Source organism: Labeo rohita, chromosome 13, assembly GCF_022985175.1.
Source record: "Labeo rohita strain BAU-BD-2019 chromosome 13, IGBB_LRoh.1.0, whole genome shotgun sequence".
Taxonomy (NCBI): Eukaryota; Metazoa; Chordata; class Actinopteri; order Cypriniformes; family Cyprinidae; genus Labeo; species Labeo rohita.
The window spans coordinates 12,657,742-12,673,941 of record NC_066881.1 but is presented as its reverse complement, the minus strand read 5'-3'; the positions used below and the strand labels follow the sequence as shown (position 1 = coordinate 12,673,941).

Sequence of the window (16,200 nt, the reverse complement as noted above, 5' to 3'; positions counted from 1 at the left end):
ATTTTTCAACGATTAATCATACAGCTGTAGATATGATTGAGCATTTGGACCTGGAAATGGTGACACTTCACGTCACATTACAAGCATTTAGGGTTACACTGTATACCAGTACTATGGTAGTATTGTGATATTAAAGTTTAAAAGTACTGCCGATGCCACTGTATTTTTTTAAATGTTTTTCCGATTATCAGCATGATTGCAGATGTGATTTTACACAACAGTTCGTAAACAAAAAGTTAATATTAAATGACATTTTAGACACAACATAATCAATATTTCTGTTTTAGCTCTATTTCGCCTATGAAAAAGGTTTTAAATAAAGTAGAACTGTTGTGCTTCCCTGAGCAAAGCATTTTTTTTCTTTCTGAATTAATCAGTGATTTTGAACAAATCAGACGAATCAATGATTCACTGAGCCATTTATAAAAACAGCCATTTGGCTTTGTTCTTGATTGAATCAGCCGTTTTGAATGAATTGTTTAAACAAATGATTCCATGACTCAATTATTAAAGCTTGCTGCCACCTACTGGCATTTTTTGTTTCCCATTTTAAAAAGTAGGCATATTGTTATTTTTCCCCCCAGCATTTCATATTTCTACATTCAGTTTTTTATTTAAAACATTAATCTCATATCTTTTTGCAATTGACAATGCAGTGTAAATGCTCTCTTGATATTGGCAGCTGATTGTCCCAGGAGAGAAAAAAAAAAGTTGAATAAAATCGTTATTTTTGTTTTCTTTGCACAAAAAAGGTATTCTCGTAGCTTTATTAAAATTAGTAAGTTGAACCACTGATGTCACATGGACTATTTTAATGACGTCCTTACTACATTTTTAGGCTTTGAATGTGATATTACACTTGCTGTCTATGGAGGGTCAGAAGGTACTCGGATTTCATCAAAAATATATTAATTTGTGTTCTAAAATGAACAAAGGTCTTATGGGTTTGGAACGACATGAGGCTGAATAATTAATGGCAGAATTTCATTTTTGGGTGAACTATCCTTTTAATACCACATCTAAATGTCAGTTAATGCAGCTTCTCTGCTATTGTACAGTGCTAAGATGAATTTAGACTACACTGATTTCATTTGGTATCAATGGCCATTTATTAATTTTTATTAATAAAGTATTCAGAGGAAAAGATTGTCTGTTTTCATTTACATAAATGTATTTATGAAAAATTGGTTAATTCTGTAGATTTCAGGCAGGCGTTTGAATCAGTCTGATGAATTGTTCACAATATGAACGCAACAAATTTGTCAGAGCACCTACTAAATCAACAAATGACTCACCTACTGAACTGAATCATTACTCCATTAAAGCCATTAGGCTGCTCTTACATGCTGTGCCACCACAAAAGTAAAAATATAATCTCTTTTTTGCATACACTCACACCCCATTTTTAAAGTTTATGGTAATGTAATAAAATTCTCAGCCTACCACAGAAAACAAAAGAATGAGAACAAATGGGTCTTTCCCCCTCATATTTCCCTAGAAAATGTTTTTGGCGGTTCTTGAGAGTAATTATGCCTCTCTAGTAGGGTCATAGCTTGAAAAAGTCTGGGAACCCCTGCTGTGAACAGTCCCAGTTCAGCAGTTATTTCAGCAAGATATCTTTCACCCACTCTGTTCCTAGACAAAACTCCAGGAAGGCTGTCCCAGCAGTTGGTGTACTGTAAATCACTTCAGATAAAAAGCATCTGCTAAATGACAACTAATCAATATTTCCACAAGGTCCTGATTTTTGGGGGGAAAAAACGCTCCACACGAACACTTTAAAATCTTTACCCTGTGGATTAACGTCGCTGGAAAATGGATGTTGGCTAATGATTACCGAGATGGGGTTCATCTCCGCCATATATTTCACTCTGATTGATGGTGGAGGAGGATGAGTTTAGACTAAAGGTTTGCTAGCAGTGCCTATCTGCCTGCCAAATAAGCAAAATAAGAAACAAAGGGGAACAACATGTCACCAGCTGAACCCCAGTCATAAATCTCTGAGCTTCTCTCATATTTTAAAGTGGCTTCAGTTACACCATCACACAACACAACCATCCCCCATGGGTTTGTTTGCCAGGTTTGTCCTTCTGTTCTGACTTTTTGCCACTGAAGGCATGCTCGATTTGAGCTTCAGCTCGCTAACATGACGGTTGTGTTGCGTATGCGATCTTTTTAGACCCATGGCATTAGCAGGACTGTTCTGGAAATAATAACCCATTACTCGGCTCTGTGCGGGCTGGGGCGAGCAGAAGCCGTGCATCTCCACTCTTCCACACCACAGAATGATGGGATGAGGAATGGGGTGGAGGGAAATCACTCTGGCAGATGTAATGACTCTGTAAGGAGCAGACATGACAACTGCTAATCAGCGCAGCAAGCCCTAATCAGTGAGCATGGAGGTTACGTTTAGAAACGCACACACACATATACACAAACTCATCAAGACTCACTCATAATCAGCTTCTCATCACACTAATACCAAAGCCACACACTCATCCATGCTGAACTGCAAATAATTTGTTGCCATATTTCTAACACGTTATGTAGCCAAGCAAATCAAGCAGAAGGCAGCAGCTCTAACAAAAGCCTGCACAAATGATTTCCTTCCCGTGCTGTCTTGTAACCTGGCCTTTGGATGCATGGATACGGTTGCTAGGCGCCGCCTAAAAGTGTCGCTAACGCTGCTTCTCACTATTGTTGCCATGGCAACCTGAAATGCCTCTGTCTCTCTCTCCTCTCTGCCATCACAGTAAGTCAACGAGGTATGTGGCATTGTAATGGAAAAACGAGAGCACAATATATATTATCCAACAATAGTGATTCGAGGTGGTGAGGGTCAAGTGATGTATTTAACCGCAAAATTGAGATCAGTGGAACAGTTTAGCAAGGCCGGATGGTGTGTATTACAAATCCAGGATGTGCCAATCAAAAGGTTAAGCGTGAAGACGATACTGCAGCTGACCAAGAGGGACCACAAGAGACATTTCATCAGTACTTTCTGAGCTAGGCTACAGGTGAATTCCCTCATTCAATTTCATATCTGCGCTTCATTTTACAACCTAACGTTCACCTTCTCATTGACCCATGAAAAATAAATGTATAGAGTGTTTTCACGACGCCCCAATAAATTAGCCATATGTACCGTAAGCACTGCCACTGAACCAAATGAAACTTGCATATTTTGTTTACAATAAGCTATGTTTCCGTCACCCTGTTTTTATGCGTATTTTAAAGCATCGCATCAGAAACGAGTGATGGAAACACCAAAATTAAAAAAAATGTTTTTATGCTCGATTAAGGTGGTTTTTGAATTGTGTGAAAAAGGGTTAATGTGAAAAATAGGAGATGGAAACACATTTTGCGAATTAATTCCTCCACACGCACCAAGACAGTCAATTGACTGCTTTATGGGACAGGATAACTTGACTAACTAGCAGACTGATCTCATTGCACAGCACCTGAAATGTTGTTATGGTCATTCTAACTATCTAAGCAAAGTCTACCATCAAAGTATTTTTGTAGAATTGCCTCAAAGAACTGTCTTACAAGACTGCGTTCCCAAACAGCAGGCATCCGCCTCCGAAAGCAATGACCGCATATATTGTGTTTCGTCTGCTCTCTCTGATTCACAAGTAATTTATTATATGTGAAAATTATTATATTCGGTGGCTTATTCAGTAGTACATTAAACATGCAATCCATCCTGTTGTTTACATCTGAGTATTTCCAGTATGGCCGCGCATCCAGGTAACTGACCAAAATGTGCCATACAGGTGCATCTCAATAAATTAGAATGTCATGGAAAAGTTCATTTATTTCAGTAATTCAACTCAAATTGTGAAACTTGTGTATTAAATAAAGTCAATGCACACAGACTGAGGTAGTTTAAGTCTTTGGTTATTTTAATTGTGATGATTTTGGCTCACATTTAACAAAAACCCACCAATTCACTCTCAACAAATTAGAATATGGTGACATGCCAATCAGCTAATCAACTCAAAATACCTGCAAAGGTTTCCTGAGCCTTCAAAATGGTCTCTCAGTTTGGTTCACTAGGCTACACAATCATGGGGAAGACTGCTGATCTGACAGTTGTCCAGAAGACAATCACTGATACCCTTCACAAGGAGGGTAAGCCACAAACATTCATTGCCAAAGAAGCTGGCTGTTCACAGAGTGCTGTATCCAAGCATGTTAACAGAAAGTTGAGTGGAAGGAAAAAGTGTGGAAGAAAAAGATGCACAACCAACCGAGAGAACTGCAGCCTTGAGAGGCTTGTCAAGCAAAATCGATTCAAGAATTTGGGTGAACTTCACCGGGAATGGACTGAGGCTGGGGTCAAGGCATCAAAAGCCACCACACACAGACGTGTCAAGGAATTTGGCTACAGTTGTCGTTTTCCTCTTGTTAAGCCACTCATGAACCACAGACAATGTCAGAGGCGTCTTACCTGGGATAAGGAGAAGAAGAAATGGACTGTTGCCCGGTGCTCCAAAGTCCTCTTTTCAGATGAGAGCAAGTTTTGTATTTCATTTGGAAACCAAGGTCCTAGAGTCTGGAGGAAGGGTGGAGAAGCTCATAGCCCAAGTTGCTTGAAGTCCAGTGTTAAGTTTCCCCAGTCTGTGATGATTTGGGGTGCGATGTCATCTGCTGGTGTTGGTCCACTGTGTTTTTTGAAAACTAAAGTCACTGCGCCCGTTTACCAAGAAATTTTAGAGCACTTAATGCTTCCTTCTGCTGACCAGCTTTTTAAAGATGCTGATTTCATTTCCTAGCAGGATTTAACACCTGCCCACACTGCCAAAAGCACCAAAAGTTGGTTAAATGACTATGTGTTGATGTGCTTGACTGGCCAGCAAACTCACCAGACCTGAACCCCATAGAGAATTTATGGGATATTGTCAAGAGGAAAATGAGAAACAAGAGACCAAAAAATGCAGATGAGCTGAAGGCCACTGTCAAAGAAACCTGGGCTTCCATATCACCTCAGCAGTGCCACAGACTGATCACCTCCATGCCATGCTGAATTGAGGCAGTAATTAAAGCAAAAGGAGCCCCTACCATGTACTGAGTACATATACAGTAAATGAACATACTTTCCAGAAGGCCTTTCCATATGAAGTATTCTAATTTGTTGAGGTTTTTGTTAAATGTGAGCCAAAATCATCACAATTAAAACAACCAAAGACTTAACCTACTTCAGTCTGTGCGCACTGAATTTATTTAATACACAAGTTTCACAATTTGAGTTGAATTACTGAAATAAACGTTTCCACAACATTCTAATTTATTGAGATGCACCTGTAAGTGCAAACCCTCTTTACGTTCCCACTATATTTTTTTCATACATTTAGCAAATTTGGCCTCAAAATAAACTTAGTTTAGCCTGCTGTTCTAGCACCATTGTACAATGATGCTATCATGCAGTACTAAAGGATTATTGTATTTATGTACCGGCTGGAAAATGTCTTTACCTGCAGTGAGTCATTCACAGGCTGCTCTTGCAGATGTTTAACTTAATAAAGACGTTTGTCTCTGGCAAACGATACAAGGCACTTTCAGGTTTGTTTCAGTGGATTATAGGTGAAAAGCCTCTTCATCTAAGGTTCCTTTAGCTCGCTGTGTTGTTACGAAGTAAAAAATTGCTCCAAACGATTCAGTCCGTCGGTGAAGTCTACGATTGATTCAGTCGATTCATACTAAATGGCGAATCTTGTGGTCATGCTACTACTTTTACCATTTCTGCCTTATAAACATATGGTAAAACAGCAAGAATAGTATGATAATTCAGCCTCATTCCGCTAAAAGGAATCGAAAGATTCATTCGCGAATTGGGTTGGTTGTTCTGACTGCCCTGGTGAAAAAACCAGCATATGCTGGTAGGTATGTTTTGATGCTGGGATGCTGGTTAGGTAGGTTTTGATGCTGGTTTAAGCTGGTCCTTTGCTGGTTTATGCTGGTCCTTGACCAGCAACATGACCAGTAAAAACCAGCAAAGGACCAGCTTAAACCAGCATCAAAACATACCTAACCAGCATCCCAGCATCAAAACATACCTACCAGCATATGCTGGTTTTATCACCAGGGTGGCAGCCGACAGAAAATAGACACATTAGAAATCGTTAATTGTCCACGTCAGGAACAATACAGTCGGGCATAGCCAAAAATTACTATTTTGTAGTGATGCCCCTAGTATAGTGTATATTAAATAACCTACTGAAGTAGCTATGAAACTCCATTTAGCTAGTGTCAGAGCATGGTAAACAAAAAAAATCAATTGAATATAATTGCAAATAGTCTGCAACACAGTTCGATACTATAATATAATAGCAATATCTTCCTCAATACAGCTCACAGCCTAAAGTGATGGTTTGACAAAACGACTCGTGAGGTAATTGAATTTCCCCCCGGTCTCTTCGGTCTCGGGTAATCAAATTACTCCGTCAGCCGCCAGAGGGCGCTACTGCGCCCTGTGCTCCAGCAGCACGCTTCTTCGCAGCCTTCAGCCTAATGACAGCAGGAAACCAGGAAAAGCGGTGACGAATGTGTTGTTGTTTTGAGCCATAACAGGTAGGATTCTGTATGTGTAACATACTAGCAACAAAATACTGATTTATCACGACTATTCGAGCTGATGCAGACGTGTTTTATACATGAATGACGTGGTAGTGATTAACTCAATGTATGTTATGAACAGATACATGCAGCTCTGTAAAGACTGTAACATATTTTGACATTTTGCTCCAGTATGATATATTCTAAAGTCGAAAATCTTCGAATTAGAAATGAACAATGCACTTTTATAACGTTACGTTGTCCTGGCTTAAATGCTCCTGTTTTCACTTTCTACTCCACTGTATTTTCTCTTCCTCTTCAACAGATTGCATGGGTGCAGTGCAGCAGCAGAGGGATGTTGCAATCTGTTTGTCACCACTGACTTCTGCATTGTGAGACTGACAATAGAGTTACTGTAGGTCTGCGTGAGTGGCCGTCATGTCTGCAGCCGGTCCCCCACAGTCTCCTGGTGTGGCGAAGACTGAAGTGCTGGTTGAGGACTGGTGTCCCGTGCTAGCTGCAACCTTCGCTTACTGGGACAACATCCTGGGACCTCGTGTACAGCACATTTGGGCCCCCAAAGGTCAGGGGCTGTCGCTCCTCAGTGATGGAGAGGTCACGTTTCTGGCCAATCACACGCTGAACGGCGAGATTTTGAGAAGTGCGGAGAGTGGCGCAGTGGACGTGAAGTTCTTCGTCTTGGCAGAAAAGGGAGTCATCATAGTCTCGCTGATTTTTGACGGAGAACTCAAGGGTGATAAGAACACTTGCGCGCTGTCAATCATCCTGCCGCAGTCAGAGCTAAGCTTTTACCTGCCACTGCACAGCGTGTGTGTGGAGAGACTCAAACACATCATTCGCAAGGGACGCATCTGCATGCAGAAGGTCTTTCCTTAGAGTTGTGCATCTTCTACTTGTAAGCCAGCTGCTGTTTGTTAGTTTTTTTATGATGTATGTACTCTTTGTGTTTTATCTCATAGGGTTACAACATAATCTATGTGTTGTCATCTGAGATTGTTCCCATAATGGAGCTTCTTACTTCTATGAAGAAACACAGTGTGCCAGAGGAAGTGGATGTGAGTATTTTGACCTTTTGCTCACAGGGGGAATTTAGAGTAGATAGTAAATGATGAGGAGAGAGACGGAGATTTGGATGTGATCTGGACCTAAACTTGCTTCGGCCAGATTGATTACAGCAGGTGTCCTCTCGATAATATATATATATTTTTGTTATTTTTTGCATGTTGGTTAAACAACATGACTATTAAGAATTGAGCTGAACTGAAATAATAATAAAGATTATGCCAAGCTACTTAATATGTTGTTTAAGAATTTAATGGAATTAATTAGGTTTTTTTCTTTATTATAAAATCAGGACAGTTATACATTACCAGGCAAAAGTTTTTGAACAGTAAGATTTTTAATGCTTTTTTAAAGAAGTCTCTTCTGCTCACCAAGCCTGCATTTATTTGATCCAAAGTACAGCAAAAACAGTAAAATTGTGAAATATTTTTACTATTTAAAACAATGGTTTTCTATTTGAATATATTTTAAAATGTAATCTTTCAGAAATCATTCTAATATTCTAGTAATAATGTTCTAATATTATTATTATTATTATTTTGAAAACAGCTGAGTAGAATTTTTTCAGGTTTTCTTTGATGAGTAAAAAGTTCAGAAGAACAGCATTTATCTGAAATAGAAATCTTTTGTAACATTATAAATGTCTTTATCATCACTTTTGATCAGTTTAAAGCATCCTTGCTAAATAAAAGTATTAATTTCTATCATTTCTAAACAAAAATTATACTGACTCCAAGATTTTAATGGTACAGCGTATAATGTTATAAAAGCATTTTATTTCAGATAAATGCTGATTTTTGGATCTTTCTATTCATCAAAGAATCCTGAAAAATATATACTCAACTGTTTTAAATATTGATAATAATAAAAAAAATGAACAGAAAGACTGGAGTAATGTTGCTAAAAATTTAGTTTTGATCACAGGAATAAATTACATTGTATAATATATATTAAAAATATTTCACAATATTACTGCGTTTTCTGTATTTTGGATCAAATAAATGCAGGCTTGGTGAGCAGAAGAGATTCTTGAAAAAAAAACATTAAAAACTTTTGACTGGTAGTGCATGAATTGTAATTTAATTTATTTTTTGGATACAAAAAATGCATAATGTGATTGACCTATTAATGAACATTGTAAATACTTAAATTTACTATTTAAATTTAATTTGATGCATTGTATTATAGGGTTCGACCGATAATGTGTTTTTCAGGACAGAGGTCGATACCGATAACCTATATTTGAACCGATATATATGTCTGGTGTAAAAATTAAAATTAATGTCAAACATAAGAATAACAAGATCTCTGACAAAAACTTTTGTTAGATGCTTTAAAATTATTTTATCTGCAAAACGGTTTGAAAAAGACAGATACCGATAACCATAAAAATGATTAATATTATCTGCGCTGATAATCAGCCGACACCTGCTGTATTATTTATTATTTATAAACCGTTGTACAAACAAAACTGTGGTTGGTTCCCAAGTGTGTACAATATGTATCTTGCTGGAACAGATCCTCACTTAGTGATAATTACATCAGATCTTTTTCTGACAAATTTGAAACATTAAATGTCTTTCTCACTCTCACTGAAGCACATAAAGAAATAATTTTCCTCGTTACAGCTAAAGGACACTGTGCTCAATGATGATGATATTGGAGACAGCTGTCATGAAGACTTTTTACACAAGTAAGACGTATTGCGTCTTTAGTAGAAGTCAATGATCTGAATTGAGTTGCTTGTTTTCGTTGTTTAGATCGTAATGTTTGTCATTCTTCTCTATCATAGGGCTATCAGCTCTCATCTTCAGACTTGCGGCTGTTCAATGGTGGTTGGCAGCAATCCTGAGAAAGTCAATAAGGTGCACATCCCACATGGACATAAGGTGCACATTCCCACATGGACATGAGTATGAAAGTAAAATAATGATGTTTCCTTTTGTAGATCGTGCTCACGCTGTGCCTCTTCCTCACTCCTGCTGAGAGAAAGTGCTCTCGACTGTGTCACCCCGACGGCTCTTTTAAATATGACACCGGCCTGTTTGTTCAAGGCCTCCTTAAGGTATCCAGAGTGTCCCTCTATGGGAAACTCATACCTACTGCCCATTCTTAAATGACTTGGGTCCATAATCATTACGGACCCCTGGTAGTTTTGCTGTATGATAGTATTATAAAGTCCCTCTTCTCTTTTTCCCAGGACTCCACAGGCAGCTTTGTGTTGCCCTACCGACAGGTACTCTACTCCCCGTACCCCACCACCCACATTGACGTGGATATTAACACGGTGAAGCAGATGCCACCCTGCCACGAGCACACGTATCATCAGCGGCGCTACATGCGAGCTGAGCTCAGTGCCCTCTGGAAGGCCGCCAGCGAGGATGACATCAGTTCTGACAACCTCATCAATGCCCAGGACTCTTTCACCCCAGACTTGTATGACCTTTGACTTCTACTTACCTTCTTAGTCTGGAAACTGTATTATGATTGGCTGGTTCTTACTATCAGGGTAGCAAGATCTCATGGTCTTTAAGTTTTTTGTATTAATGCTGACTGCTGGTGATTAATGACCTACTGACTGTACATTATCCTGCTTATTATACGGCTAATTACCAAGTTTATGAAGAGATTAAATGTGAGAAGATAAAGATCACAGAGAGATACAAGATGTATCAGCTAGCTCAGTGTTTGAAAGCAGGGACGAAGGATAGTTTAGCAGTCATTGTATAAAAAATACACTATCAGTCAAAAGTTTTTGACCAGTAAGATTTTTAATGTTTTTTAAAGAAGTCTCATCTGCTCACCAAGCCTGCATTTATTTGATCCAAGTACAGCAAAAACAGTAAAATTTTGAAATATTTTTACTATTTAAAATATCTGTTTTCTGTTTGAATATATTTTAAAATCTAATTTATTTCTGTGATCAAAGCTACATTTTCAGCATCATTACTCCAGTCTTCAGTGTCACATGATCCTTCAGAAATCATTCTAATATGCTGACATGCTGTTCAAGAAACATTTTTATTATTATTATCAATATTTAAAACAGTTGAATATTTTTTTTCAGGATTCCCTGATGTAATATTATCCTTTTGTAATATTATACACTATACAATTCAAAAGCTGGGAGTCAGTGTAATTTATTTGGGGGGAAAGAAATGATAGAAATTAATGTTTATTTAGCAAGGATGCTTTAAGTTGATCAAAAGTGACGATCAGGACATTTATAGTGTTACAAAAGATTTCTATTTCAGATAAATGCTGTTCTTCTGAACTGTCTATTCATCAAAGAAACCTGAAAAATTCTACTCAGCTGTTTTCAACATAATAATAATAAATGTTTTTTTGAGCAACAAATCAGAATATTATAATGATTTCTGAAGGATCATGTGACACTGAAGACTTTAGTAATGATGCTAAAAATTCAGCTTTAAAATCACAAGAATTAATTACATTTTTTAATATATTCAAATAGAAAACAGCTATTTTAAATAGTAAAAAATATTTCAAAATTTTACTGTTTTCTGTACTTTGGATCAAATAAATGCAGGCTTGGTGAGCAGAAGAAAACATTAAAAAAACATTAAAAATCTTACTGTTCAAAAACTTTTGACTGGTAGTGTATATAAATTAATAAATTACAAATAAATATGAATTGATCTTAGGACCTGCTAAAATATATGGTAACATTTTAGAATAAGATTCACAAATTGGTTCATGCATTAGGCATCATAAATTAACAAAAAAACAATAATTTTTTTTACAACATTTACTAACCTTATTAACCTTAATTTATTAATATACTTTTATTTGTTATTTGTTCACATAAGTCATATTCTTTCCTAACATACACTACCATTTGGGGTTATATTGTTTTGTATTTTTTTTTTAAAGAAATGCATTTATTCAGCAAGGATGCTTTAAAATGGATCAAGAATGACAGTAAATGCATTTATAACATTACAAATAAATGCTGTTCTTTTGAACTTTCTATACATCAAAGAATCCTGAAAAAGATTTGTGCAGTTTCCACAAAAATATTAAGCTGCATAACAGTTTCAACATTGATAATAATGAGAAATGTTTCTTGAGCAGCAAATCAGCATATTAGAATGATTTCTGAAGGATCATGTGAGCTGGAGTAATGATGCAGTGACATTTAGAAGTATATTGAAATAGAAAAGTTATTTTAAATTGTAATAATATTTCACAATATTACTGTGCGTAGTGTATTTTTGATCAAATAAATGCAGCCTTGGTGAGCATAAGAGACTTCTTTCCAAAGCATTTAAAAATATTTCAACAAATGTTTGATTGGTTGTGAATAAATGTAATTCAAACAACATGAAATGTTAAAAACGTCTTAGTGTATGTAGAATTTAACAGTAACCGAGATTAGTATTCAGTGTTACTAATGTTAATGTAAACTGCTAATGTAAACGTATTTTGATCTGGGTTCTCTGTATGAAGAAATTAGCCTTTAGATGCTTGTTTATATGGATGTGTGTCCTTGAAATTGTGAATACTCTCCACTCTCTGTTAATGTCATGGTTCAGGGCTGTGGCCAGCATAGGGCTGCATCATTGATTTGTTTTCAAGGACTGTCAGTGACTGTTTGACCGAGAATTTTTCCATTAAAAGTTCACAGAGTTGCTGAGAGGTGAAACAGAGACTTTTTACATCTCATTTAATGGCACTCACAGTATCATTCGCTCGATACGCTGTGTAGACATGCACAAACAATGTAATCAGCGTCACATGTCAAGTTGTCAACCTCTGAATCTTTTTTTTAGAGAATTAAAAGCAACTCTCAAGAGGATATGAGAGGTTTCTTTACCCTCTGAATCACTAACTAAACTTAATGTCTTTTCCTAGGAATATATTTCAGGACGTGATGCACAAAGACACACTTGTGAAGTCCTTCATAGATGAGGTAAGCCTGCGTGACTCCCTTTCTCCCGAGATTTATAATAACGCCCTCCGCTTTGGCCTTGATAACACGTAGGTGTTTGCATCTTTGTCGATCTCTAGGTGTTTCTTTTGAAACCAGGTCTGTCTCTGCGGAGTGTGTATTTGTCCCACTTCCTTCTCCTGCTGCACAGGAAGGCCCTGACACTGCTCAGATATATTGAGGATGAGACGTAAGTACAGCAGCTTTGAGCTCACAACTTCTACATTCACTACACAGTGTTACTTATTAGTAAGATTTTTGATGCTTTTTTTCTGCTCACTGAGTCTGTATTTATTTGATCCAAAATACAGCACAAGCAGCAATACTGTGAAATATATATATATTTTAATTTAAAATAACTGCTTTCTATTTGAATATATTAGTAAATGAAAATGTAATTTATTACTTTGTTCAAAAATTTGTTAAATTATCAGCATCATTACTCCAGTTTTCGGTGTAACATGATCCTTCAGAAATCATTCTAATATGCTGATTTGCTGTTCAAGAAACATTTTTTTTATATTATAAATATTTAAAACAGTTGAGTATGCTTTAAATTGATCAAAAGTGATGATAAAGACATAAAAAATGCTTTTTTTTTTTAAAAAAAATCTACTTTTGAACAGTATGATTTTTTTACTTTTTTAAAGAATTCTCTTCTGCTCACCAAGTCTGCATTTATTTGATCCAAAGTACAGCAAAAATACTAACATTTTGAAATATTTTTTTTTTTCTGTTTGAAAATACTGTTTTCTATTTAAATATATTTTAAAATGTAATTTATTCCTGTGATCACAGCTACATTTTCAGCATCATTCAGTCACATGATGCTTCAGAAATCATTCTAATATTCTGATTTGCTGTTCAAGAAACATGGATTATTATTATTATTATTGTTATTATTATTATCAATATTTAAAACAGTTGAATACATTTTTTTCAGGATTCTTGATGAATAGAAATATCCAAAGATCAGCATTTGTCTGAAATAAAAAGCATTTGTAACAGCATATTTTTTTTTTTTGGAAAAGAAATTATAGAATTAATACTTGCATTTAACAAGGATGCTTTAAATAAAAAAAATGGTGATAAAGACATTTATAATGTTACAAAAGATTTCTATTTTAGAAAAATGCTGTTCTTTCTATTCTGTTCTGAACTTTCTATTCATCAAAGAAACCTAAACAATTTTTTACTCAGCTGTTTTCAACATAATAATAATAATAATAATAATAATAATAATAATAATAATAATAATAATAAATGTTTTTAAACAGCAAATCAGCATATTAGAATGGTTTTGGAAGCATCCTGTGACTGGAGTAATGATGCTAAAAATTCAGCTATGAAATCACACAAATAAATTACAATTTTAAAATACATTCAACCAAATAGAAAACAGTTATTTTAAATAGCAAAAATATTTCATAATTTAACTATTTTTGCTGTACTTTGGATCAAATAAATGCAGGCTTGGTGAGCAGAAGAGACTTATTTAAAAACACTAAAAACTTTTGACTGGTAGTGTAATTTAACCAGATATTTAGTATCATGTGCTTACTGTAGATAATTAATGCACTCATGCAGTGAATGACAACAATTTTCAGCAACATTAAGCTCAAACTCACAACTATCATGTAAAGGTGGATAATATATACTAATGTTAAGAAGTTTGCAGATGGTAAGATTTTTACGTTTTTGAAAGAACTCTCTTTTTCTCACCAAGAAGACTGCATTTATTTGATCAAACATACAGTAAAACAAAAATACAGTAATGTGAAATATTACTACAGTGTGAAGTAACTGTTTTCTTTTTTAATATATTGTAAATTGTAACTTATTGCTGTGATGGCAAAGGTAAATTTTCAGCATCGTTACTCCAGTTTTCAGTGCCACATGAACCTTCAGAAAATCATTCTAATTTGCTGATTTGCTGCTCGATTTAATATCAATGTTTGAAACAGTTGTTGTTTTTATTAAATAAAAGTCATGAATATTGCGATGCAATTGTATCAGTGAACAACAAATTATTTAATATCATATTTAGCTATAAAAAAAAACAAACTAAAATTGTCTCCTTTTTAGTTAAACTTGATAAACGGTATGCATTCAACACACCTTGTTGTTTACATTCAGGTAGACTCATTGTGTCATATTGATTGTTACTGATTATAGGCAGAAGGGCAAAAAACCTTTCAGATCTCTACGCAACCTGAAAACCGATTTGGACTTAATGGTGGAGGGTGACTTGAATATCATTATGGCGATGGCGGAGAAGCTGCGGGCAGGCCTTCACTCCTTTGTTTTTGGGAAGTCTTTCCTTACCAGTGTGCAGGAACGTGACCTCCTCATTAACTTCTGACCTGTGAACCATGTGGTCATCACACCACACAACACTTTGGCCACTCTTGCATCCTTATGTTTATTTTAGTATATTTATATGTGCTTTTTGTTTACAGCCTTCTGAAACTGCTGCTGAAAAGAATTCTTTAAAAGAATGCTAATTGGCTTAGTGATGCTGATAAATTCATATTTGTGTGTAGAAGGTTTGGTGTTCATGAGATTCTTGAATGGCCGTATGAGAATGGTTAGATCTTACACTTAATAGCTTTTTGGTTTACAGCTAACTAACATAACATTTGCCTTCATTCATAGCATTAGAGACGTGTTACATGGCAAGGAACAAAGTTTAATAGGTTTATCTTCTATGGACATGACTTTTCTCTCGTTTAAATTGGAACGCCATGAAGTAATTTACAGTACGGTTTAATTAATCTAACCTTTACTCTGTAATAACATTCCCTGACCTTTTATCTATGATTGTCTGTAGACTTTACAGATGACAGATCTTTTATTTTGCAGAACCCCATTTACTGGGAGACTTTTCTTTGTTTCTTCAGTTGACACTAACAAACGTAACTAACGGTTAATTAAATGGCTCACACTTTTTTTTTACATCTAGCTTGGGGCATGAATATAGGAAACCTAGTGGAAATGTGGGAAGCGAAGTGCAGCTTAAATCATAAGGCCAAATCTCTGGTGTACAATGTGCAAGGAAGTCAGCAAATAACAGGAAGGGCCCCATAGACATCTTGCTTTGATTTTAAACTGTTCTTCCATAAAACATTACATTACTCCACTGTTATGTATGTTATGTATTAAACAGACATTGCATGAATGCTGACATAATATTTTGGACTATTTATGAAATCATAATCTGAAGTTTATTTTTAACTGTGACGGATATTGGTACATTTCAAGTTGTAAATGTGTTAATAAAGTGTGCCTTTTGTTTGTGAAATGTGACTTATTTGATTATACTGTACCTGTCAAAATCCTTTTCTTGTTTACTGGTCATAAGTAGCATGTGTATATTTGTAGCAATAGCCAATGCATTGTATGGGTCAAAATTATCGATTTTTCTTTTATGCCAAAAATCATTATGATGTTAAGTAAAGATCATGTTCCATTAAGATATTTTGTAAATTTCCTACTATAAATATATCAAAACTTAATTTTTCATTAGTAATATGCATTGCTAAGAACCTCATTTGGACAACTTTAAAGGCGATTTTCTCAATTTTCATCAATGGAAAACCTATTTATTC

General features: G+C 35.6%; 1 protein-coding gene across 1 annotated transcript; it reads left to right on the top strand.

The window, feature by feature from the left end:
• The first annotated feature begins 6,440 nt into the window (after positions 1-6,440).
• On the top strand, positions 6,441-15,983 carry c9orf72 (C9orf72-SMCR8 complex subunit). Its single transcript, XM_051125658.1, has 10 exons — positions 6,441-6,573; positions 6,884-7,443; positions 7,539-7,634; positions 9,270-9,334; positions 9,434-9,506; positions 9,590-9,706; positions 9,842-10,077; positions 12,517-12,574; positions 12,673-12,782; positions 14,768-15,983. Exons 2-10 carry the CDS (start codon positions 6,997-6,999, stop codon positions 14,952-14,954), a joined length of 1,389 nt encoding a protein of 462 aa, XP_050981615.1. The 5' UTR covers positions 6,441-6,573; positions 6,884-6,996; the 3' UTR covers positions 14,955-15,983.
• Positions 15,984-16,200: the final 217 nt, after the last annotated feature.

Bases quoted from the DNA above. Each gene is read 5' to 3' on its own strand.
- c9orf72 (XM_051125658.1), top strand. From the start codon at position 6,997: ATGTCTGCAGCCGGTCCCCCACAGTCTCCTGGTGTGGCGAAGACTGAA. The intron at 9,335-9,433 runs GTAAGACGTATT...TCTCTATCATAG, and splicing joins CATGAAGACTTTTTACACAA to GGCTATCAGCTCTCATCTTC. The intron at 9,507-9,589 runs GTGCACATCCCA...TTCCTTTTGTAG, and splicing joins ATCCTGAGAAAGTCAATAAG to ATCGTGCTCACGCTGTGCCT.